This window comes from Glycine max, chromosome 19 (assembly GCF_000004515.6).
Source record: "Glycine max cultivar Williams 82 chromosome 19, Glycine_max_v4.0, whole genome shotgun sequence".
Classification (NCBI taxonomy): Eukaryota; Viridiplantae; Streptophyta; class Magnoliopsida; order Fabales; family Fabaceae; genus Glycine; species Glycine max.
The window spans coordinates 33,921,591-33,948,156 of NC_038255.2; the positions used below are offsets into that span (position 1 = coordinate 33,921,591).

The window sequence follows — 26,566 nt, forward strand, 5'->3', positions numbered from 1 at the left end:
TACTTAAATTTAATAATACCATTTTCTTAATAACAAAATTAAATTATAAAATAATATTACATAAATTAATTTAATAAATAAATAATTTTAAAATCAATTAAAAATAATTTTATATAATATAATATTTAATTTTAATAATATATAAACTTATTTATAAAAAAAAAGGAAGAAGGGAAGTCGGGGTGCCAGAACCCGACTTCCGTGAAAAGCATGAACTGATGTAATTTGGGAAAAAATTCCCAAACTAGTGTATATCAGGCATGTTTTGGAGAAAGGTGTAGTACGGTAAAAAAAAACCGCTATTATTTATGTTGACCTCACAATGTAAACTGTGATATTTTTTCGCATCCCCTACTATATAATGGAAACTTGTTTTCACTGTATACTTGAGAAAAAAAATTAATTTTAATTTTTTAATTTTAATGTATTTTTTTTAAAGGGGTTGAATTGAAACAATTTTGTAAACTACTTTAAAAAATTAACTTAATAAATATAGATGGATGTGATGATATAAAAGAAATTGTACTAAAATCATATAGATACATAACACGACATTCAGTAACAAAATACAAAAGTTTCAACTACAAAATATATAATTAAATTCAAAACATAAATCTTCAACAAGTTTTCCCCTTCCGTTGTGCATACTTTTGATCCTTGGTTGTGTCCACCTTATTACCTATTCTATATCCTCATAAGCCTTGATGCTAGGGAAAGAGAGATGCCCAGAAACATCGTCTACAAAAAATAATATGTACACAATACAATTATACAATCAAAGAGAGAGAGAGAAAGATACTTACAGAACAATCATGTTGATCGTCTGTTTGGGTGTTTGCTGCAACATGTTGATAAGGCATAGGGGAAGAGGGTTTTGTTGGGGAAGAGGGTTTTGTTGGGGGCGAGGTGTATGGATGAGAGAAAGTGTAAAACGAGTCTAGATAGTCTCAGCATAGCACACCCATGACAAGGTTGGACTTGATAAAAGCCTTTTTCTTGGTTAGACATACAATTTCCTCATCGACAAAATAATCATAACCTCTGGATATCAAACTTAAAAACATAAGCAATTGCTTGATGAGACAATTCACAATCCTTTAAATGTTACACTTTAAGGTATAAGTGCTTATTTGGTAGATGATTTATAATCCATCAAATGTTAAGTTTAAAGGCATAACCTATTCTGGTCGAACAATTCAAAAGATCTTTTTTTAAGTATAATTAAAGTACAATTTATATATTGAATATTTTAGTTAAACTAGGATATATTTTATATATTGAAATTAAAATATGTTTTTTTTATATAAAAAATGGTTAATTTTAATTTATCATCTAAAGTTTTTTTTATTAGTTATATATGTTTTATATTTTTTAAAAATCTCTCATTATTTAGTGATAATATAAATGTATTTAAACATGTTATGTGGCTAATTATATTAAATTAACATATACACCTACAATATATCATCAATAAATAAATAATGAGAAAGACCATTTATAAAAAATAAAAACTAACAAAAAGAAAACTAATCCTCAAATTAGATTCAAACTAGAGAAATTAAAAAGAGAGATATGTTTTACCCTTAGCCGGTCGTTAAAATTTCTGTAGTTCGAAGCAAATATTCCATCGTCCCATCCTGCCGGTTTGCCGTAGCTGGAACCCGGAAAACACACCCGGAGCCACCGTGAATGACGACCGTTTTGAGGCCACCGATTGGGTTGCGCTTCCTCCAACCACCACAGCTTTCCCCTTCTCCCACATCGTGTGTTTCTTTCTCCCTCTCACTCAAGCTTCCCAGAATCAACTCTAATTACTCCTCTTTCGAAGTACGCATGCTCTTATCGACTTACACTGTCCCTTCATTTTGATTTTGCTTTAACGTCTTGTTTCACATTTAGCTACTTTCTTGATTGCTGCTTTATGTTATATATGGTGGAAATTTCAGGAATGTACGTATTTATGTACTAAAAAATTGTATTATTTTTGCTTAAGGTTAGAGACGTTACCTATCAACCCCCGGGGACTCAGCTTAGACTTCTGAATTCAGTTAGTTTTTCACTTCCAGAGAAGAGGTACTTAAATGATTGTGTGTGTCGTTATTTCATCGTGTTAATAACTTCAATGTTGTGATGATTGTCATTTGTTCGTTCTGAGTGTGAATTTTGTCAATAATGTTTTTTCCTAGTTCTTTTTTTGGATATCTGTGGCAGCTTATTTCTGTCAATTGCAACAGTTTTGGTTTAATTTTCGGGCAGAGTGGAAGCGGAAAAACAACTCTGTTGCAGGTCGGTCTTACTTTTTTTATCCATTTAGTGAATCTGGTTTTCTTGAATATTCGTGCATGATGCTTTTCTAGTTGGATTATTGTTACAGCTCATCAATTGGGCTCGCGTTTCTCCATTTAGCTTCTTGCAGGAATAAGCAAACCAACCTCTGGATCTATTTACATTCAAGAATATGAGAGTGATGGAAATCCCAGTCAACCTCCAGAGCCCTTGGTGCCGGAAAGGGTTGGTATTGTCTTCCAGTTTCCCGAGAGGTACGAATATAAACTAATTACATGTAGTGAGAGATTTTGTTACTCTCTGGCTTGCATTTGTTTTAATCTTATGTTGTAAATCTTGACCGACACGTCAACTACCTTGTTTGACTCTTGGGATCCATGCAAATTTCTTGTGGCTCAATCCAAGAAGACTAGACATGGAAACATGAAGAAATGAAGCTTAGACATTAATGTGTTGCTGACCAAATTCCCAAATATAAGTCTGTACACATATGGAAAGAGACTCGCACATAACAATAACAACTAATATCATACATTAGTTAGATATCAATCAATATGTTAATATGACAATATGAGTACCAAAATGACTTTTGTATTAATGAATGCATATGCCTGTGGAAACAGTTCTTTTGTGTTTTGTTGAAATGATTGTGCCCTTAGAGTTTTGTTCAATTTCTGCTGATTATTTTGAGGATCAAGAAGGATCAAAGAGGGACTTGTTTTTTGCTTTCAAGACAGGTTTCTGTCTGCCTTTGTTATGAGATAGATGTGTTTTTCAAGCTTCTTGTTGGTGTTTAGCACATGGACTTTCTCATGAAGTTTTTGTCATATTTGTGGAGGGATGGCAGAATGTTTCGTTTATGTATGTTCTTTATTATTTTTCTACTGTCAATGTCCTTCTCTAGTCTGTTGTGGAGAATTCTTATCATCCATATGTCTCCTCTTTCTTTCTTGTCTTTCTAAATGGGTTGTCCAATGCTTGAGGCTCTAACCATTGTTGGGCTTGGGGAGGGTCAGATTTACATAACCTTACCCCTATGGACAAAGGTTTTTTCTGTATCTAGAAGAACCATGAATCCATGACCCCTAGATCACAAGGCAGCAACATTACTGACTAACCGGCTCACCATCTTCTTCTTGTCTTTCTATTAAGAGTTTGGGCTTTAACCCCACAAAAATGGTTTATAAGGTGAGAATTACCCAAACTTTATAAGCTCTATTTAAGTCATATATCAAATATCAAGGTAACGTGAAACTAAACACCCACCCTGAGGCTACAATTAAGGCAGCCCCAAGAAGCCGCAATTAAGCTGGCTTTCCAACACCCCTTCACACCCAAGGCTATGGGCGTGGAGCATGGCAATGCGGGTGGCCCAACAATGGATATTGGATAGACTCCAGTATGATCTCAGAATTTGGGCTTAAGGTCTAACTTAACCTCAAAAACTAGTTTGTAAGGTGAGGATTGTGTAATTTTGTAAGTTCTATTTTAACCCATATGTCGAGGCAATGTGGGACTCAATACACCCCCTTAGGGGTTATAAGGTTGGCTTGGTGGTAAAGGGAGAAAAGAGAGGGAGCGGGGGGGGGGGGGGGGGGAAAAAGTCCTGGGTTTTAATCCCCCCCCCAAAAAAAAAATAAAAATTAAAATTTTTTGGAAAAAAAAAAAAAAACCCCCCTTGGGGCTGCATTTAAGGGCGCCCCCAAAAAAACCGCCATTAAGGGGGGGTAAGGGAAATATAATTTTAAACAACTTTCCCACCCTTTTAAAAAAAAAATATTTTTTGTTGTCACAGAAAAATATGTTATAATCACTGTCTGACATGCTAATAAGAGATTTATGCAGATCTGTTTTCCGGCCACTTGTCAAACAAAAGACAGCAGCAGCACAATACCTTTTGTAGGATTAGAGATAACTTTCTGTTATTAGTTTCTTGTTTCTAATTGAAATATTTTGAACATGGAAGGATAATTCTGTTGATCTTATTATCAAAACATTCATGGCAATTTATATTGTTCAAATACCTTTTATATGCCTAATTAGATTAAATTGAAATATTTTGAACATTGAAGGATACTTCTGTTGATCTTATTATCAGAACATTCATGGCAATTTATATTCTTATTTTCAAAACATTCATGGCAATTTATATTGTTCAAATACCTTTTATATGCCTAATTAGACTAAATTGAGTGGTATGTTATTTAATTGTCTAAATGTTTCCATTAGTCATTTGTAAATCTTGTTTGATCATTTTTCATTTTTATTGGATTGTCATTTGTAAAGTTCTACAAATATTGGTGTTACGACCTAGGTATTTTGTGGCTGATAATGTGCTTGATGAAGTCACTTTTGGGTGGCCAAGGCAAAAGGGTAATCATCACCTGAGGGAGAATCTTGCTCTAGGGCTACAGAGGGCAATTAACTGGGTAGTTATGCCTCTGTATATCACCAAGTGTCTTCTTTTACTGTATATATGACTTTATCTGATTTTCATGGTCATTTGTATGTTTATTTAATATATTATTTAAGATTTTCTTCTCCGTTAATGTATTTATATATTTCATGTGCAATGGTCTTTCTTATTTGTTACTGTAGGTTGGATTAAGTGGGATATCATTGAATAAAAATCCTCACTCCCTCAGTGGTGGTTACAAGCGTCGTCTTGCCTTAGCAATACAATTAGTAAGATGTTTTCTTTTTTAGATGCCTGTTTGTTATTGGCTTATTGGTTCATGCCTTCACCTGATTGGCTCCTCAGTAGCCGATGGATGCAATCTATTAAATTTAGCTGTCAATCAACCAAGCATCAATTGGCATATTGTTTATGGGTTTTCCAAATGTGCTTTTCAGGTGCAAACCCCTGATCTATTGATATTGGATGAACCTCTTGCAGGACTTGGTAAAATGCAATCCTTGATTTCTTGATTCTGTTTTGCTGTTTGATATTGAACTCAATGACTTGCTGATTTCTTCCCATTGAACTCTTCCATTAAGTGGTATTAAAATCCAGCTTTTGCAACAATTTTACAAACCTTTATTCCTTTGTAAAGTAATTGTTATTAGGGAGGGTGAGCCTTGGCACAACATTAAAGTTGTTGCCTTGTGACTTGGAGATCATGATTTCAAATCCCGTGAATAATCAACAGGGGTAAAACTACATGCATTTACCCTCCCTGAATCCCAATAGGTGGGAGTCTCATGCACTAGGTTGCCCTTTTAATTTAATTTTTATTAGGATTCTTATAGTTTTGAGAATCTTAATTATGTTAGTGTTAATGGGTTGGGCTTGTATACACTATTTACTTATCGCAGATAAATAGTAGATATTTTTCATAGTTTTTCTTGTTCAAAATTATTAAACTACAGATGAATATAAGGGTGTGAACATGGAAACAAACCCGCCATTCATTTTTTCCTTTTTAACGGACTAACCATGTGATGTACTCTCCTCATTGGTGTCTTTGATGGTCTTCTTTGCATATGTCCACACCACCTTAACCAATTTTTCTTTAATTTTTTCCTTGATAGTTGTCATAAATATATCTCCTAGTATGCAAACATTTTGTATCTTGTCATTTCTTGTGTGGCCACACATCTATCCTAGAATAAATCAACAAACTACAATTATAAATATCGTAGATATTTTAGGATATGAAAAGATGTCTTTGTATCTTAATATTTTTTTTTTTATATATTGTTTCCTTATTTCCCTTTTTAGCTGTTTACCCTATAAAAGGGAGATTAGAGCTTGTATTAAAATATATACTAGTTAAGACTGTGAACTTAATATTTTGGAGAGCTTAACTTGTCCCACTCAGCTGAGACTTGCATATAAAAAGAGGAAATAATTACATGACAAGATGTGAAAAGATAGGGTCTAGACTGCAGCCCTTGTACAGCAGAGAAAGAGTGTAAAATAAGAAAGATAATAAAACATACACAAAAACACATAAAAATACATATTAGTCTAACAACACATGGAAATGCTTATATACTTCTCAACAAAGTCTTCTCATCTGTGACCCAGGATGAAGTGTTTAAAGCAATATGGAAATTAAAAATCTCAAGTAAAGCCTCAATCTATGCTTGGAGATTAATTCGGGATAGATTCCTACAAGGAATAATTTAAGAAGAGGCGTGGAAATCAATGATGCTAGTGCCCTTTTTGCAGAAGTCATGAGGAGGATGCATCTCATTTATTTTTCAGTTGTGATGAAGTCTTGCCGTTGAGGTGGGAGTCAATGTCGTGGATAAATACTGTGGGGGTATTTTCAGAAACTCCGAAAAACCATTTCCTTCAATTTTCTAATTGTAATTCTAATGGTTTTAGGGGTCAACGATGGCAGAGTTGGTGGATCGCACTCACGTGGTGTACTTGGCATCATAGGAATAAATTGTATTCCTAAATGAAAGCTTTAATGGTCATAAATTGATGGAGGATGCATTATTCTTCTGCTGGACCTGGTTTAAAAAAAAGGATTTGATATCCCATTTCACTCATGGTCTAGTAGTATTAGGGAGGTTTTTTGTACTCGGGGGAATAGTATATAAAATGTACAGTTTTGATGGTGGGTGGTTACCTAGCTAATAGCCAGATCTTTGGTTCTCTAATACTTATTCTGTATATTGTATTAGCTAACCATAGGTCTGCTCTCGTTGATGCTAGGCTGTTTGTATATCAGTACCACTTGTACTGCTTTCATTAATATATATATCTACTTTTGCCGATCAAAACAAAGAAAAAAAAGAAAAAGTCTAACAACACATATTAATCTAACATCCCCCCTCAAGCTGGAGCATATAAATTATATGCTCCAAGCTTGGAACATATAAACTGAATCCAAGGCCTCCTCAATGATTTGGTTTAAATATCAGTAAGTTGATCATTTGCATTGACAAACTCTGTACTAATCTCTTTGGTCAGCAGCTTCTCTCTGACAAAATGACAGTCAATCTCTATATGTTTAGTTCTCTCATGAAACACTGGATTAGAGGCAATATGGAGAGCTGCCTAATTATCACAATACAACTACATTGGCTGAACTTCGCTCTTAAATAAGTTGTTTGATCCACACTAATTTACATGTGATTGAAGTGATAGCCCTATATTCCGCTTCTGCACTAGATCTAGCAACATTATTTTGCTTCTTGCTCTTCCAAGAGATAAAATTTCCTTCAATAGACACACAATATCCTGTACTAGAGTGTCTAACTATAGGGCACCCATAATCAAGACCATATATTTGGGTGTAGCCTTTGGCTACCAAGTGAACCTTAAGATGATCAACTTCACCATTAGGACCAACCTTGATAGCATATACCCACTGACAACCAACTGCCTTCTTTCTAGGTGGAAGAGAAACTAGCTCCCATGAACCACTATGTTCAAGAGTCTACATTTCAACAATCATGGATTGTCGCCATCTAGGGTGAGCAAGTGCCTCACAAACATTCTTCTGTCATCTACAGATCCAGCATAGTCAGCATCTGTATAGGCCTCCAAAGTCATTTTCTCCCCTTTTTAAAATAAAATTGCCTTTCCAGGAATACCTTTCAAGTACTGCAGAATGCGGTAAACTGCTCTAAGATGATTGTCTTTGGGATTATGCATGAACTGACTTATCACTCCTACTGCATAAGCTATGTCTCGCCTGGTATGAGACAAATAGATTAATTTTCCAACTAATTTTTGATAGGATTCTGTCCATGGTTGCATCTTCAACATATTCACTCAGTTTGTGATTTTGCTCAATAGGAGTTTCTACTGGTTTGCATCCTAATTTACCAGTTTCAGATAATAAATCCAGCACATATTTCTGTTGGGAGATGAAAATACCATGACGAGAATGTGCCACTTCAAGGCCAAGAAAGTATTTTAATCTGCCTAGCTCTTTAATCTCAAACTCTCTTATCAAACACCCTTTTAGGATGTTTATTTCTGCTTGGTCATTCCCTGTTACAACTATATCATCCACATAGACAATTAGTGCAGTAACTCCCCCTGAAGCTGAATGCTTAATGAACAAAGTGTGATCTCCTTGACTTTTTTTATAGCTCATTGCCTTCATCACCATAGCAAACCTGCCAAACCAGGCCCTAGGGTACTGTTTCAATCCATAGAGAGCCTTCCTTAGCTTACAAACCTTTCCTTTCTCAAAGTTAAACCCAGGTGGGACCTCCATGTAAATTTCCTCTTCAAAGTTGCCATGTAGGAAAACATTCTTGACATCAAATTGCTGCAAACTCCATCCATAGTTATCTGCTAAAGATAACAATATTCTAATAGTGTTCATTTTTGCAACAGGAGAAAAAATCTCAAGGTAGTCAATCCCATATGTTTGAGTACCCCTTAGCTACTAACCTTGCCTTATACCTTTCTAGTGTCCCATCTGCCTTATATTTAACAGTAAATACCTACTTACAGCCAACAAGTTTCTTTTCTTTAGGAAGTTCTACCAACTCCCAAGTTTCTTTTTTCTCTAGTGCATCCATTTCAACTTTCATAGCTTCTCTCCACTCTTTGCTATCCAGTGCTTCATTAGCGGTTTTTGGGATAGTGATCGTGTTTAAATGAGTAAGAAAACTTCTATGATTGCTGGACAGTTTATCATAGGACATTAAGTGAGATAATGGATACCTTGGCCTTTGTGTACATGTTCTAATTCCTTTCCTTATTGCAATCAGAAAATCCTCAGCATCAGTGGACATATTTTGCTCCTCCAAAACAATCCCATCAGTTTCAGTTTCAGGGAGTATATTCTGCTCTTTCAAGACAGTCTCATTAGTTTTAGTTTCAGGTATTAGTTCAGAATCTGGAAATTGCACAGGTTGGATAATAGGTTTTTCCTTTTGTGTGTAAACTTGTAGTGGACAGGCAGCACTTGTAGTTTGTGTTCCGGTTGTCTTTGGACTCAAAGCAGGGGCAGGGGGAGTGTGTGTAGAACTGGAAGAAATGTGTATTGGACTTGACTCAAGTATGTTGGATTTGCTTGGGGAGATGAATGAAAGATTCTTGAACAAATCATCCTTATCTTCCATGCATGAGTTCTCCCCTTGAAGATAAGGTTGGGAAAAGAAACATTCAGTTTCAACAAAAGTGACATCAATAGACACAAAGACCTTTTTTGTGGCAGGATGACAACACTTGCATCCTTTTTGGGTAGGGGAGTAACCAAAATATATTCATTTAATAACTCGGATCAATTTTCCTCGATGAGGAGAATGAACGTGGACAAAGGACACACACCCAAAGATTCTAGGAACAAGGTTATTTGAAGTTTTAAAGTGTGAGTAAAACTTGGAAAACAATTGAATGGGGCTGCTATTTTGAAGAGTCTGAAAGGGTTAATGATTAACCAAGTAGGCAGTAATAATATGGTGGTGGCTAGCACTGACATGGAGTATTTGGAAGCAAAGGAATAATATGATCTTCTCCAATGGGACTTTTAATGCCAACAGAATACTAGATGAAGCTATTTTCTTGACATGGACATGGCTCACGCAGTTGGAGAAAGATTTTAGTATTCACTACAACCACTGGTCTTCTAATATTAGTGCAGCTTTTTCCAGCAGTCATGTATAGAATTTTTATTTAAGCATACGGATGTAGCTTGTAACTCTTTATCAGTTACTGGTTCAGAGATCGTTAATCTCGAGCCTAACACTGATTATTATATTGTATCTTTTAGTACCCCTGGTACTCAATTAATATAATTACTATTTTTGCTGAAAAAAAAAAAAAAAAAGTAGGCAGTAATAAGGACAATTTCCCCCCAATACTGTTTTGGAATGCTTGTGTGGAATAAAGATGCTCGGGTAACAGCTAGAAGATGCCCAATTTTCCATTCAGCCTCCCCATTTTGTTGTGGGGTGTGGACACATGATGATTCATGAATAATTCCATGTTCATTGAAGAAGGAAGACAATGTTTGGTTAAAATAATCTTTAGCATTATCATAACGGAATTGCTTGATGGCTGTCCCAAACTGATTTCTTATCATCTGAAAAAAAATTTGGAATATTTGACTGACTTTGCTTTTCTGTTTCAAGAGATACACCTAGGATACCCGAGTACAGTCATCAATATAAATGAATAACCAGCGGACCCCAGATATATTTGGAATGTTGGATGGACCCCAAACATCACTATGTACCAAGGAAAAAGGAATTGACATTCTTTTATTACTGATAGGAAAGCTAACACATTTGTGTTTTGCAAATTCACAATCATCACAATGAAACACTCCTATGCCTAGTCTTTGAAACAAGCTAGGAAACATAATTTTTAGAGTACTAAATGAAGGGTGACCTAAACGATAGTGACACAATCAGATGTCTTTATTGTGGGAAGGAGGTGACTCTGACAGCAAAGACAATGGAAGTTGACTCTTATTGCTACATGTCCCACGAGCTTCCTCAAGAAGGTAGAGCCCATTTTTCTCCCTAACAAGTCCAATCATCTTTCCCGTTCCCTGATCCTGAAATTTGTAAAGTGTGGGAGAGAATATCACTAAACATTATAAATCCTGAACAAAAAGCAGTTTGGCAGATAATTTGGGCACATGTAAAACATCTCTCAAAATTAAATCCTGACACAAGAGAATGTCTCCCTTTCCAACAACTATAATAAATGTGCCATCTGCAGTTGCAATTTTTTTATTGTTGGGACAAGGTCTATATGAGATAAATTCAGTAGAGGAATGGGTCATGCAATCTGTAGCTCCAGTATCAACAACCCATGTCCCTTGTGCAGTAGATTGTAGAACGCTGAGAGCATAGGCTTGGGAAGTACCTGAGAATGCCAAGGAAGAACTACTTGTGTTTGTGGGTTTGACTAAAGTCTCTAGGTGAACTGGTGAATGTATATCTATCATTTCCAGCTTGCAAGTAAGGTCTTGAAGCTGCTCCGTGGGAAGTCCCTTGGTGAACATATCTGCCAACTGAAGCTTTGAAGGGATGTATTCGATGGCTATAAGATCACTGTCCAATTTCTCCTTAATGAATGTCGATCAATCTCTGTGTGCTTTGTTTGTTCATATTGAACTGGATTGTGTGCAATGCTGATGGCGGACTTATTATCGCAAATCAGTCCCATAGGAGCTTCATATTTTATTTTGAGGTCATCAAGTATGAACTTCATCCATAACAACTCACAAACACCTTGAGCCATAGCTCTGAATTCTGCTTCTGCACTTGATCCTGCAACCACATTTTGCTTCCTACTCCTCCATGTTACTAAATTTCCACCCAAGAACATGCAGTATCATGTGGTAGATCTCTTATCAACAATTGATCCTGCATAGTCAGCATCAATACATACTTTCATAGATAAATTTTTCTCCTTTTTAAACAACAACCCCTTTCCTGGAGAAGACTTCAAGTACTGAATGATCCTATTTACTGCCTACAAGCGTCTCTCCCTTGGGTCATGCATAAATTGACTAACCACACTAATTGCATAGGCTATATCAGGCCTAGTGTGGGATAAGTAGATAAGTTTTCCCACAAGTCTCTGGTATTGTGTCTTCTCTACCTCTGGGCTTTCTTCATCATTTCCAATCCTGTGATTTTGCTCTATGGGCACTCCAGTGGTTTTACAACCCAACTTGTCAACTTCTTTGAGGAGATCAAGTATATATTTTCTCTGAGAAATAAAGATACCCTGCCTAGAGTATGCAACCTCTATCCCGAGGAAGTACTTTAGCTTCCTGAGATCCTTCATCTCAAATTGGACAACTAACCTCTCCCTCAAGGTTTGTTTTTCAAGCTCATCATCGCTTGCAATAATTATATCATCGGCATAGACCAAGAGCAAAGTAAGTTTACCATCTTGGGAGTGTTTTATAAAGAGAGTATGGTCACCTTGACTTTGCTTGTACCCCAAAGATACCATAGCTTGAGTGAACCTACCGAACCAAGCCCAAGGAGACTACTTGAGACCATATAGGGCCATCTTTAGTCTGCAAACTTAATTTCCTCCATTAGTGGCACCATATCCAGGTGGAATCTCCATGTACACTTCTTCTTCCAAGCTTCCATGTAAGAAGGCATTTTTAACATCAAATTGATGCATCTCCCAACCAAAGTGCGCTGCTAAGGAAATGATGATCCTAACTATATTCATTTTTGCCACTGGAGCAAATGTCTCCTCATAATCAATCCCATAGGGATGTATCCCTTTGCAACCAACATCGCCTTATACCGGTCCAATGTGTCATCAGTCTGATATTTAATCCACCTACAATCCACTGCCTTTTTGTCTTTCTGTCTCTCTACAATCTCCCAAGTCTCATTCCTTTCCAATGCACCCATTTCTTCATTCATGGCTCGAACTCAGTTCTCATCCTTTAAGGCTTCTTGTACTGATGTAGGGATTCTGATAGAATCAATAGCTGAAATAAAACTCCGGTGCTGTACAGAAAGATATTTAGTAGACACAAATTGGGATATAGAATATTTGGCACAAGATCTTTTTCCTTTTCTTAAGGCAATTGTCAAATCATCTAGGTTAGATTCATAAGAGGCATCTAAGGTGTCCTCAAGAGTATGGGTTCTTACCTCCGGTTCGGATGATTGAAGTTGTTGTTGGACCAGGTTGGGTTTTTTTCTTCGCTGGTATTGATTCCCAAAGCGTCTATCCCCCTTATGTTGAATGGTGATGATGCTGGTTCAAGGTCTTTGTCATCCTCTGTAGGAGTGGAATCCTATAACAAGAAAAAACATGACAACTTGGGGATCTCAGCTTCTAGACTATTCTCCCCCTGAAGCGGAGTACTAGTGAAGAAAGACTCTGTTTCATGAAAAGTGACATCTTTGAAAATATAGACACAACAACTTTGAGGGTGATAACATTTGTACCCCTTTTTGTTTGAGGCATAACCTATGAAAACACATTTGATAGCTCGAAGATCTAACTTTCCCTGATGGGGACCATGAACAAAGACAAAACATCCAAAGACACGACTTTGAAGACTAGTCATAATGGGAACAGACGGATAAAATGTGGTCATGAGTTGAGTAGGACTAACACCATTTAAAACACGAGAAGGTAACCTATTTATCAAGTAAGTAGCGGTTAGAACAACTTCCCCCCAATAAGACTTAGGAATAAACATTTGGAAGAGTAAAGCTCTGGCAACCTCAAGGAGATGTCGATTTTTCCTTTCTACAACCCCATTTTGTTGAGGGGTGTCCACACAAGTTAACTCACGAACAACACCATTATCTTTGAGGAAATTGGAAAGGTTTTGAATCACATACTCTCCTATTATCAGAATGCAATATTTTAATCGGGCTCCCAAATTGTGTTTGAATTATACGGTAAAAGTTTGCAAACAATTGGAAAATTTCATTCATATTTGTCTTTCATGAGAAATATCCAGATAACCCGAGTGCAGTCATCAATAAAAGAAACAAACCACTTTGCACCAGAAATATTACTGATAGGTGCAGGTCCCCACACATCCGAATGAACAAGATCAAAAGGTTTAGAACTTTTATTAGTACTGGGAAGAAAAGTTGTTCGATGGTGTTTAGCAAACTCACAAACATCACAATGAAAAGACTCGACTGACCTTTTTGTAAACAAAAAAGAAAATAAAGACTTAAGGACACTAAACGGAGGATGACCCAGACACCTGTGCTGAAGCCATATTTGGGAGGATGACCAGGTTCTGAACTTGTCTGATGATTGGAAGTGAGAGCCTTCTGTCTGGTACACTCTTTATTGTCCTCATGCTGCAAGTAGTATAACCCGCCCTGCTCTTTAGCAATTCCAGTCGTCCTCCCTATGGCAAGATCTTGGAAAACACAATGGGAGTGGAAAAATGTCACAACACAGTTTAAGTCCTGGGTGATTTCATGGATAGACAAGAGGATATTAGATAGTTTGAGAACATGGAGCTCATTGTTCAAATGAAGGGAAGATTGAAGTTGAATGTTACCACAACCAGTAGTGGGGGTATGAGAACCATTAGCAACAGTGATGTGTTGGTTACCAGTTAAAAAGCTATAGGATGAAAAATAAGAAGAGTGAGGTGTCATATGATTAGTAGCACCAAAGTCTATAATCCAGATATTTTCAGTACCAGAAGCATTAAAGGATAGGAAGCTAGAACTCTTACCAGCCATGGTTAGGGAACAAGAGCTAGATGTCTTACTGAAAGGGTCCATAAAGGCTCGTAGACGTTCCAATGACGACGGCGGAAGGTGGTTGATGACGAAGGACAGCGTCAAATGGCGACTAGTGGTATACGCAGTGACTGGGCATTGAAACAGTATCAACTGCAGCAATGAAGACTGCTTGGAAGAATGTAGAAATGGAGCCCCTTGGATCGGAGGCTCTAATACCAACTTGAAAGATAATAATCTGAATATTATTGTAATTCTGTCTTTCAAAGAGTGAATACAAGACTTATTTATAAGCTGTCAGCGACCTAATTAAGGAAAGAAATAAAATGGAACAAAACCTGTACAAATAAAAAAAAAATCAAATCTGTACTAATTACAGAATAAAATCTGTGCTAATTATGGAATGTATCACAACAGGATGTATTTAATTTTTTTAACCAGTTCCTGTAGGAAACTTGTTAGCAAGACCCTTTACTTTTATTTTGATTGTACAAAGGAGTTTTATGAGGTGTGAGGATGGGAGGGGAGAGTAAGGTAGAGTTGGGGCAAAGTGGCATCAATGGGAACCGCTTGAGCTAAGGCTAGGGGGCATGTTTATAGTTGTTTTAATTTGAAGGATGTGAATATTAATTCCTTCAAGAAATATATAACTTTTTTCAAATGAACTATACTATATTTTTTAAGCTGTATCTAATACTTTCCCACTGGTCAGATTGGAAAGCACGTGCAGATGTTGTGAAGCTTCTGAAGCATCTAAAAAAGGAATTAACTGTGTTAGTTGTCAGCCATGATTTGAGGTTGTTTCAATTTACTCTATTAGTTTTTGTTTATCTGGCTTTTTAGTCATTATTGATGCTCATTTATCGTTATATGTATGGGTTTGTCTTTTTCGTAATTGATGATTTGTGAATACCATTAGAAATTCTAACTTCGATTGTTACAAAAGACTGATTTAATGTGAGCTTCAAAATTGTGCTGATATATAGATGGATAAACACATGACGTTGATACTTATATGACTTTGGTGCTTCAATGTAGACACTTGGTTTTATGTAGGTAACAACTTCTAAAATGTGGAGGCTATGAGCTCGTGCACATCATGAACTCAAGAATCAGTTTTGTGATAATGTTTGGCTGGAAGTCAGTAAATGGAATCTTGAGCTTTTTCTACTTTTTGGTTATGCTTAATCATGCAGAGTTTGCAATTAAAAATTCTTGATTTGACTTCAGGGTGCAAATCATGATGTTTGGGTTTTTAAGATTGCGTAATTGAAGAATATACAAAATGCCTTGATGGTTGGAGAGGTTTTTTACATATTTTCATTGCCTTAATTTATAAGCATTTTTTTATCCTATTAGAATTTGGTCGTAGGACTCAATCCCACAAAATCAACTTCTAAGGTTATGACTGCGCAAGCATTATAAGCATTACTTAGGCCATATCTCTTGGTGATGTGGACTAAAGACGCCCTTTCACATCCAACACAATGGAGCTATTGAAGGCTTCAATGAAGGCAGATTGAAGAGGCCACATTAAGGCAGGTTTAGGGGTTACCACTATTAAGGAAACTTTCCAACATATCCATATTTTTTTAGTTATCTTGGGATCAAGAATTTTGTTTGGATTAATATTGAAAGCCGCCTAAGTTACAACCTCTTTGGGGGTTGCCTAAAGTGCAACCTCAAGGGTGGTGGTTTAATGGTTTAGTCCTACATCGGCTAGTGATATGGACAAAATAGTGTATATAAGTGGGGGAAATCCTCAACTTACAAGCTGGTTTTGTAGGGTTGAGTTAGGCCCATAACCCACTTTCATAGAATTACTGACAAACTTGAGAAGCTAATGATCTAGGATAGAATGCCCATATGCAGAAATGAAATGCAAATATGATACAACATTGACAAGAGACAACAAATTAAAGAAATTATAGGATATGACATTTTTAAGATACAATTGTTAAGTTAATATAGTATTAACTTCATGTTCTTGAGGCCAAATGAGCAAGGATTGTGTTAGGCCTTCGCTAATCAATGTAAAACTTGCCAATATAATGAACATGAATCACTCATAACAGATTTTTGCTAAGGTTAGGTTTTCTCAGAAATAACGCTTTGTATAGCTCAAGGACAGTGTCAAATGAGTTAGAGCCACTGCATAGGCACCCAGATGCAGTGTTAAATGAGTAAGGGTCCTCACATTTTCATGGACGGATGTGAGCAAATAAGCTAGTTCAGAAGTGTTTTAGGTTTGCTACTCGGAATATTGGTACTTTGACAGGTTTAGGGTTTGTAAGGATTACAAGGTGGGAAGTACTAATAAAAGGGTTTGCAAGGATTACAAGGTGATTCCAGGAGAGTCTTACCACACAACAAAGGGTTTTAACTCTTGATGTTTATTTTAAAGGATTTGCACCAGTAGAAGTGCTAAAAGGCTTTGGTCCTGTTCTAAATTTGCATTATTTGGTGTATGTGGTAGGAATAAAAAACTAGAGTCTTTGTTTGAAATCACCTCGAGTTCATTTGGGATCAAGAAGTTCACTTAGAGTCTTTGCAGTGTTCTTACCTAATGCTCTTTTTTTTTTTGCAGTGTCCTTGTGTGATCCTCAGAGAGATTGACATGCTGTGATGCATGATTCTTGTTCTTAGTTTCTTGGTGCCATAGCATTCCTAATCTAAGAGAATAGAGAGAGAGAGAGAGAGAGAGAGAGAGAGTAAGAGATGAAAGAAGGAGTAAAATGTTATTCATTAACCCAAGTCATTGAAGTTTACAAAAGAGTATTTATAGACAGTTCTGTTAAAGAGTCTATCAGTTACCATCTAACTAACTGAGTTTTACTGATAGCTAGGTGAGTCTACAGTTGATTAACTGCAGCTCCTTACAATACTCTAATATCCCCCTCAAACTCAATGGGGTTGAGTCTTTGAAGGAGGTTCAAGGACATTGAGTTTGGACCTCAAGAAAAGAAGTCTAGTTGGAGACAGATTTTTTTAAAGCATCTGCCCATTGATCAATGGCAGGAATGTGATAAACTTGCAGCTTCTTAGCTAAAACCTTCTCCCTAACAAAGAAAATATCAATCTCCATGTGTTTTGTCCTAGAGTGAAGAACTGGATTGTGAGTGATGGCAACAACACTTTGATTATCACAGAAAACTGCTGGATTGGTAAAAGGAATAGAAAGTTCAGTCAGCAGAGTTTGAATCCACATCACTTCAGCTGTAGCTTGAGCTAAACTTCTATACTCAGCTCCTGTATAGCTCAAGTACTTGACCATGATGTAAAGAGCCTTTTAGATATGGGAGGATTCTTTTTATAGCTATCCAGTGTGTTTCAAGAGGATTAGCCATGAATTGACATACTTTGTTCACAGCAAAACTAAGCTCAGGTCTGGTTATGGTGGAGTATTGGAGTGCTCCAACCACTGATCTATACAGAGTGGGGTCTGAGAATATATCTGCTCCTGTTTTAGTGAGCTTACATCCAGAAACCATGGGAGAAGATATAGGTTGAGCCTCTGCCATTTTAGTTTTCTGTAGAAGATATCTTATGTATTTCTTTCAGTTAGAAGAATAGAGCCATCAGCCATAGACTTGACTTCAATTCCCAAGAAGTAATCTAGCTTCCCAAGTTGTTTTAGAGAAAAATTAGAACGAAGCTTGACAGTAAATTGCTGGACTAGGGTGACAGAACTTTCAGTTTTATGATATCATCAACATACACCTAGAGATAAATGATATGAGAAGCATCTTTGGAAATAAAGAGAGATGGATCACATTTGCTTGCAAAAAAGCCAAGATGCAAAAGAGTGGATTTAATTCTGTCAAACCACTGTCTTGGTGCTTGCTTAAGCCCATACAGAGCTTTGTTTAGTTTACAAACCAAAGTATTGGTATTTTCAAAACATGGAGGTTGCTGCATATAAATAGTTTCTTCTAGAAAACCATTTAAGAAAGCATTGTTGACATCAAGTTGAAGCATTTCCCAATTATTAGTTAGAGCCAAGGTAAGAATCAACCTTACTGTAACAGGTTTGATAACAGGAGAAAAGGTTTCATTAAAATCAGAACCAACCACTTGATGAAACCCTTTTGCTACTAGTCTAGCTTTATACCTGTTTACAGTCCCATCTGCATTTTCCTTGACCGTGAATACCCACTTGCAGCCCACTGCTTTTCAATTAGAAGAGAAACTAAATCTCAGGTTTTGTTATGTATGAGTGCCTCATATTCTTGTTTCATTGTAGTGAACCACTTTGGATCAGCCAAAGCTTGCTTTACAGACTTTGGTTCACAGTGAGCAAGTAACAAAGTTGGGTTAATTCTAGGTAAATGAATTCCAGACTTTGATGTGGTCTGCATTGGATGAGAATTAACTGGTCTTGCAGGTGGGGATACTGCAGGAACATTTTCTGATGCTACACTGTGTGAAGTAGCAGAATGAGACAGATCTGATGATTGAGGAGAATTCACTTGTACAGATGTAGATTCAGCTTCAATGTTAGGACTAGCAGATTCAATTTCAATGTTAGGACTAGAATCAACATTAATATTAGGACTAGGATCAGTATTTCAATCAGCAGTGGGGTTGACAGAAGAAGAACCAGCTATAGAGTTGCTGGAAGAACCAGCACCAACTCCACTACGACGCAGCTCCCGCGTTCGTAAACCCCCAGATATGTATGGTTTCACCTCTCCTTTATCATTGACAACCACATTATCCTATGTTTCTATTCCATCTTCTTATAAACAGGAAATGGAGAATGATTGTTGGCAGAAAGCTATTGAAACAGAACTACTAGCTCTTGAAGAAAATCAAACATGGGATGTTGTTCCATGTCCTCCATCAATTAAACCTCTTGGCAGTAAGTTTGTGTTCTCTATAAAGTTCAGATGGATCCATAGATTGTTACAAGGCTCGCTTGGCTGTTCTTGGAAATAAGTAAGAATGTGGTCTTAATTATGGTCAGACCAGTGTTGTCAAATGGCGGTTATGGCGGCGCCATGACAGTATGGCGTGGCGGATTTTTGATAAAAGGCCACCAAATAGCGGTGGCGTTGCGGGTTTCAAATGACGGCACCATGGCGGCCGCCATAGGTTTAACGGTGGCGGCGGTTATGACGGAAGAAATGTTTTTTTTTTAAAAAAAAATTTCAAAAATGACAAATTTGGCCATCTTGGACTGACCCGACCCAACCCTAAACTCTAGGTTTGGAATCCTAAATGAGATGAGCAGCAGCACGAGCACCACGCGAGTTCTCCCATCCGCAGCAGCAACAGCAACGCGACGGTGACTCGACAGTGACTAGTTCTCTCTTCCGTTTTTTGTTTTTTTGGTTCTATGTTTTTTTTAATTGTTCAGCCCTCTTCTACTATCTACAATGGCTGAACCATCATCTATTCTAAGTTTGACACTCTTCCTTTTTTTAAGTTTTGGTTCTGTTTTTTTTTTTTAATTGTTTAGCTCTCTTCTACTAATTACAATGGCTAAACCATCATCTAATGCTGCAACAAGAAAAAATAGGACAGGCCTTAGTTGGAAGTATTGTCATCCACTTGTGGAAAGGGATACAAGCACCATTGTTTGTAATAACGAGAGCCAAAGAACACTTGGTTGGGAAGTCGGATAACGTTGCATCTTGCAAGAAAACTCCACCAGATGTAGTCAAAGAGCTCAAGGGATATATGGCTAACAAAAAGAGTGGGACCACTTACAGTAGTACTGGTAGTGGTAATGTGCCAAATATAAGATTTTGAATTTGGTGAACCAATTGGATGTGATGAAAGTGAAGATGAGTTTGAGGACTCTTGCAATGCTACTGCTTTGGCCGCAAAGACAAAGTGTGAGACTAAAAAAGGACCAATGGACAGGTTTTGTAAGAATCCAAAAAATGCAATCAATTAGAGAAAAATGAAAATGTTGAGGCAAAGGAACATAAGAGTCAATGGATAAGAATGAAGTCTTGAAGGTGCATCAATATATTGCTCGTTTTTGGTACCAAGCTAGTTTGTCATTCAACTTCATTAAATTGAAAAGCTTTGAGAATATGGTTGCAGCCATTGGTCAATATGGGCCACATTTTCCATTCCAAGCTATCATGATATCAGAGTTCCACTCCTGAAGAAGAAAGTTGAATACACTGAAAATTTGATGAAAAGCCACAGGGAGCAATGGGTCAAGTATGGTTGTATTATTATGTCCGATGCATGGACTGATCGGAAACAAAGATGCATCATTAATTTTTTTGTTAACTCTCAAGCTGGTATAATGTTTTTGAAGTCTGTTGATGGCTCTGATTTTGTGAAGATAGGTGAAAAGCTTTTTGAGTTGCTTGATGCTATTGTGGAGGAAGTTGGAGAAGAGAACGTTGTTCAAGTTGTAACTGATAATGGGAGCAACTATGTTTTAGCGGGTAAGTTGTTAGAGGACAAAAGGAAACATATTTATTGGACTCCTTGTGCATCTCATTGTATTGATTTGATGCTTGAAGACATTGGGAAGCTTCGCTTGATAAGGAAGACAATTAGAAGGACAATTAATCTATTTGGGTTTATCTATGCCCATTCTAGTACCTTAAGCTTGTTGAGAAATCATACAAACAAGAGGGAATTGGTGAGACATGCTATTACTAGATTGGCCACTTCTTATCTAACCTTAGAAAGGTTCCACAAAGAGAAAGCTAATATTAGAAAGATGTTTATTTCTGATGAATGGATCTTAAACAAGTTATCTAAGGAGCCTAAGAGGAAAGAAGCTGCAAAGGTAGTGCTCATGCCTTCTTTTTGGAATAGTGTGGTTTACACTTTAAAGTCATGGCTCCACTTGTCAAAGTGTTTCGTCTTGTGGATGGTGAAAGGAAATCAGCCATGGGCTATATTTATAAAGCAATGGACAAGGAAAAAGAGACAATTATCAAGTCTTTTAACAACAACGAAAGCAAGTACAAAGATGTGTTTGCAATCATTGATAAAAGATGGAATTGTCAACTTCATAGGCCATTGCATGCAGCTGTCCACTTCTTAAATCCAGAGTTCTTTTACAACAACACTGATTTGGAGTTTGATTTTGAGGTCACCAATGGATTGTTTGATTGCATTAAGAAGTTGGTTCCACAATTTGATGTGCAACAGAAAATTCTAACTGAGTTGCATCTTTACAAGATTGGTGTTGAGCACTTTGGTTCTGAGTTCGCAATGGCTCAAAGGAAAACCCATTCTCCTAGTAAGAAACTTTTACCAAATGACAAATACTATATTATTTTTTTTTATGTATTAATATTACAATTCAGAATTCTAAGTTATGCTCTTGGTTGGTATTGTAGCATATTGGTGGCGAATGTTTGTGTCACAAACTCCAAATTTGCAGAAGTTAGCTATTAAAATTTTGAGTTTGACTTGCAGTGCTTCAGGATGTGAAAGAAATTTGAGTGTATTTGAGCAAGAAATTGTGACAAAACTCTAACTATGCTTTTTTATTTAATTTTGATGGTCAAGTTTTATTTGGAGTGTATTTGAGATTGAGATCAAGATTTATTTGTTATGTTGTAGATTCATTCCATAAAAAGAAATAGGCTTGAGCACAAGAAGTTGCAGGATTTGGTGTTTGTCAAATACAACCAACAACTGAAGCAAAGATATAATGCAAGAGATGAAATTGATTCAATTTCTCTTAATGATATTGATGTGTGCAATGAATGGCTCGTGGGAGAGATGGATGAAGATAATGATAATGATGCTGGAAATGATTTGGTATTTGAAGATGATGATGCACTAAATTGGGCAACTGTGTATGAGGCTTCGGGGGTTGGAGAGCGTAGGATGTATACTAGGCAGAAAAAAGGGGAAAGAAAGTAATCAACAAGTGCTGGTATTACTACTACTGCTGCTGCTGCCCACACATCTAAAAAACAGGCAATGGTTGTTGGATCTTCATCAAGGAAGCAAAAAGCAATCCAAGAAAATGATGAGGATCTAGAGTTTGAGGATATTGAACTTGAATCTGAAGAAGAAGACATCGTGGTTAATTTTGAGGCGTCTGATGGAGAAGAGGGAGAGGGAGATGCTCCACTACCTTATACTTGAAGCTTGAATATGTGAGGAAGAAAACTGTTCACTCACTTGCTTACTTTATTACATTCAAATAATACATATATATATACATCAAAAAGGGATAGAGACAGCTTGACAAGACAAGCCATACTACTGTCTTCTATCACAAGCTAAGCAGGAGACTAGGGAAGCTAAAAACAGAAAATCTATCAAAAGATACACATAATTATAACACTCCCCCTCAAGCTAGAGCATATAAATCATATGCACCAAGCTTGGAACATATAAACTGAATCTTAGGCCCCCTTAAAGACTTAGTCAAAATATCAGCTGGCTGATCATTAGAATTAATGAACTCAGTGGCAATCTCTTTGGACAGTAGCTTCTCTCGAATAAAGTGACAGTCAATCTCTATGTGCTTGGTCCTCTCATGGAAGACTGGGTTTGAAGCAATGTGAAGAGCAGCCTGATTATCACAATATAACTTCATTTGCACCACTTTGCAGAATTTCAACTCTTCAAGAATTTGTTTAACCCACATAAGTTCACATGTAACCATAGCCATAGATCTGTATTCAGCCTCTGCACTAGATCGAGCAACAACAGCTTGCTTCTTACTTTTCCAAGAGATAACATTTCCTTCAATAGAGACGCAGTATCCTGATGTGGATCTCCTATCCATGGGACAGCCAGCCCAATCTGCATCACAATACCCAGATATTTGTGTGTTACCTTTGTCTTCATAAAGCAGTCCTTGTCCCGGAGCTCTCTTTACATATCTAAGAATACTTGTAACAACATTCCAATGATCAGCACGGGGATTTTGCATAAATTGGCTGACTACTCCAACAGCAAAGGAAATATTAGGTCTTGTAATGGTGAGATAAATTAGTTTTCCCACAAATCTCCTATATCTTTCGGGGTCATGATAGATTTCACCTTGATCTGCCATGAGCTTCAGATTCGGATCCATAGGGCTATCAACAGGTCTACAATTCTGCATGCTTGTCTCCTCCAAAATGTCAAGTGCATACTTTCTCTGTGAGATCACAACACCATCTCCTGATTGAGCCACCTCAATACCAAGGAAGTACTTCAAATACCCTAGGTCTTTGGTATGGAAATGACTGAATAAGTGTTCCTTTAGCTGGACAATCTTAGTAGATCTCTTCCCCTGAGCAACAAACCCAGGAGGGGGATTGCTTCAACCATAATGATCAGCTTCACTTCGTTTCAACCCAAAGAGTTGAACAATATGACTGAATTTACCAAACCAAGCCCGAGGGGATTGCTTCAACCCATAGAGGGATCGACGCAGCTTACACACAAGACCATACTTCCCCTGAGCAACAAACCCAGGAGGTTGCTCCATGTAGATCTCTTCCTCAAAGTCACCATGAAGAAATGCATTTTTAATATCAAGCTGATGGAGAGGCCAATGACGCATGGCAGCCATAGCAAGGAACAGACGGACAGTAGTGATCTTAGCGACTGGAGAGAAAGTGTCACAATAATCAAGGCCATATACCTGAGTATAACCTTTAGCCACTAAGCGAGCCTTAAGTCGATCAATCTCATCATTAGGCCCAACTTTAACTATATAAACCCATCTGCAACCCACAGCCTTCTTGCCAGGAGGAAGGGGAACAAGTTCCCAAGTACCACTATGTTCAAGAGCCTGCATTTCATCAATCATAGCCTGTCGCCATCCAGGATGACTCAGTGCCTCATGAATATTAGAAGGGACAGAATGCAAAGATAGAGAGAAAACAAAGGAAGAATATGAAGGAGACAAACGATGATAGCTTAGAAAGTTATAGATAGGATGAGGATTACGAGAGGATCTAGTACCTTTGCGGATGGCAATGGGCCAGTCTGAATCAGAGGGATGAGAAGTAGCAGGATCCATGGCTTGAGGATTGATTGAAGAAGGATGAGAATCAGGAGGAGAAGCTTCAGATACTGTAGAACCAACTGGATGTGTCCTGCGTTGATATGTAAGAAGAGGTGGAGGAGCAACTTCAGGTGGATGTGGTGGAGAAGATGGAACTTCACTGACATCTTGGTTTAAGGTACCTAGAGGACATGGAGAGGGAATCGGAAGAACATTTTGGATGGAAGAAGAATGGTCCGTAGATGATGGAAAGAAAGGTGTGTCTTCAAAGGTTACATCTGCAAACATATAGTATCGCCTGGTAGATGGAGAGTAGCATTTGTAACCCTTTTGAAAACGAGAATAACCTAAAAAGACACACTTGATTGCTCGGGCAGAAAGTTTATCTAAACCAGGGGAGAGATCATGGACAAAACAAGTACAGCCAAACACTTTGGGTGGAACATGGAATAAGTGGTCATGAGGAAAAATGATTGAGTGAGGAATTTGATTCTCAAGGGAAGAGGAAGGCATTCTGTTAATTAAGAAACAAGCAGTGAGCACCGCATCCCCCCAATGGTGTAAAGGAACATGAGAGGCTAACATTAGTGATTATGCGGTGTCAAGGAGATGACGATTTTTCCTTTCTGCTATACCATTTTGCTGTGGTGTATGGGGACATGTAGATTGATGTAGAATGCCTTTTGAAGATAATAAAGAAGAGAAATCATGAGAGAAATACTCTTTGGCATTATCACTTCTGAAAATCTTAATTGTTTTTTCAAATTGGTTTTCAATTTCATTGAGAAAGGACATGAAGATAGGCAAAAGTTCAGATTTGTCTTTCATTAAATAGACCCAAGTACATCTAGAGAATTCATCAATAAAAGTTACAAAATATCGAAAACCAAAAGATGTAACACGGCTTGGTCCCTAAATATCAGAATGAATGGTAGAGAAAGCTGAATTACATCTTTGAACAATTTGTGGAAATGATGACCTAACATGTTTTTCTAGTTGACAAGATTCACATTCTAAGACTCGAAGATTCTTCAGATCAGGGATCATCAATTTTAGTTTTGGTAGACTTGGGTGACCTAGACGATCATGCAAAAGTTTGGGATTTGAAGTTGCTGAACAGGAGACAGACAAGTTGGACTTCAAGTAGTAAAGTCCTCGTGATTCATGTCCTTCTCCAATCAGTCGACCCGTGCCATGTTCCTGGATAACAAAAGAATTAGCGGTAAAGGTTACTGAGCAATTTAATGAACGAGTTAATTGACTCAATAAAATTAAATTATAGGGACATTGTGGAATAAACAAAACAGAGTCCAACTTCAATGAGGAAGATAAAGATACTTGACCACTTCCTTGAGCTGCAACTTTGGAACCATTAGCTACAGTGACAAGATGAGGAATTTTTGGAAAAGAAATGGATGTAAAAGAGGACTTATTACCAGAAATATGATCAGAGGCACCTGAATCAAGTATCCAAGGATTGAGACCGTCAATAGATTGAGAAATACATGCTGTTGAATAACATGGTACAGAGGAAGATGAAGCCTGGCTACTGGATTTCTCGGATTTCAGCTTTAGATACTCCTGATACTCTGTATCAGAGAACTTAGGCTCTGATTTTTCGGTCTGAGCTACCTGAGCTACTTTGTCAGGGAAGCCATGCAAGGAATAACAATTCTCTTGAGTGTGACCCATCCTCTTGCAATATGTGCATTGAGGGTGTCCACTCCTTCCACCACGGCCTCCTCTATTGTTGCGACCTCCCCCTCTTCCACGAGATGCAGCCATAGCTGATGTTTCCACACTTTCAGCTAAATTTTCTTCTTTCAAGGCTTGAGGCACGCGAAGAAGTCTAGTAATGAGGGAGTCCATTGACGGGACTTGGTCACTTGCAAGAATTTGATCACGCACATGATCAAAATCTGAATGTAGACTTCTCAAGATAAGGACCATGTAGAACTTGTCCAGCTTCCTATTCACTTCCTCCAACGATTTTGCTGCAAGAAATCTCTTCAGTTGCTGCTCTAGCTTTACCTACATGCGCAATCATATCATGGCTGGTTTGTTTGAGAGCAGCAACTTTCTGGGTTGCATCAAACAAACTTTGAATGTCGTTGGCAAATATCTCTTGTGCTTTCTTCCAAAAAGAGTAACATGTTTTGAATGATCTAAGGATCTCCAAAGCATCCGGTTCAACAGATTGCCATAGCA

The 26,566-nt window shown here is 37.4% G+C and overlaps 1 protein-coding gene across 5 annotated transcripts in view; it reads left to right on the forward strand.

Moving 5' to 3' along the window:
- The first annotated feature begins 1,538 nt into the window (after positions 1-1,538).
- LOC100799365 (ABC transporter I family member 11, chloroplastic) overlaps positions 1,539-26,566 on the forward strand; it is a 38,549-nt gene continuing 13,521 nt past the window's right edge. For 4 of the 5 annotated variants that reach the window (XR_005889851.1, XM_006604093.3, XM_003553898.5 and 1 more), the window contains exons 1-8: positions 1,539-1,827; positions 1,994-2,073; positions 2,235-2,286; positions 2,407-2,540; positions 4,601-4,715; positions 4,885-4,971; positions 5,140-5,188; positions 15,131-15,215. Coding sequence is in view for 3 of the 5 variants with exons in the window: in XM_006604093.3 (XP_006604156.1) it covers positions 1,690-1,827; positions 1,994-2,073; positions 2,235-2,286; positions 2,407-2,540; positions 4,601-4,715; positions 4,885-4,971; positions 5,140-5,188; positions 15,131-15,215 (740 nt within the window). In the remaining 2 variants the exon portion in view is untranslated. Of the gene's footprint in view, positions 1,828-1,993; positions 2,074-2,234; positions 2,287-2,406; positions 2,541-4,600; positions 4,716-4,884; positions 4,972-5,139; positions 5,189-15,130; positions 15,216-15,474; positions 15,559-15,648; positions 24,230-26,566 lie in introns of those variants that run through there. The other variant, XR_005889852.1, reaches the window with a different exon arrangement.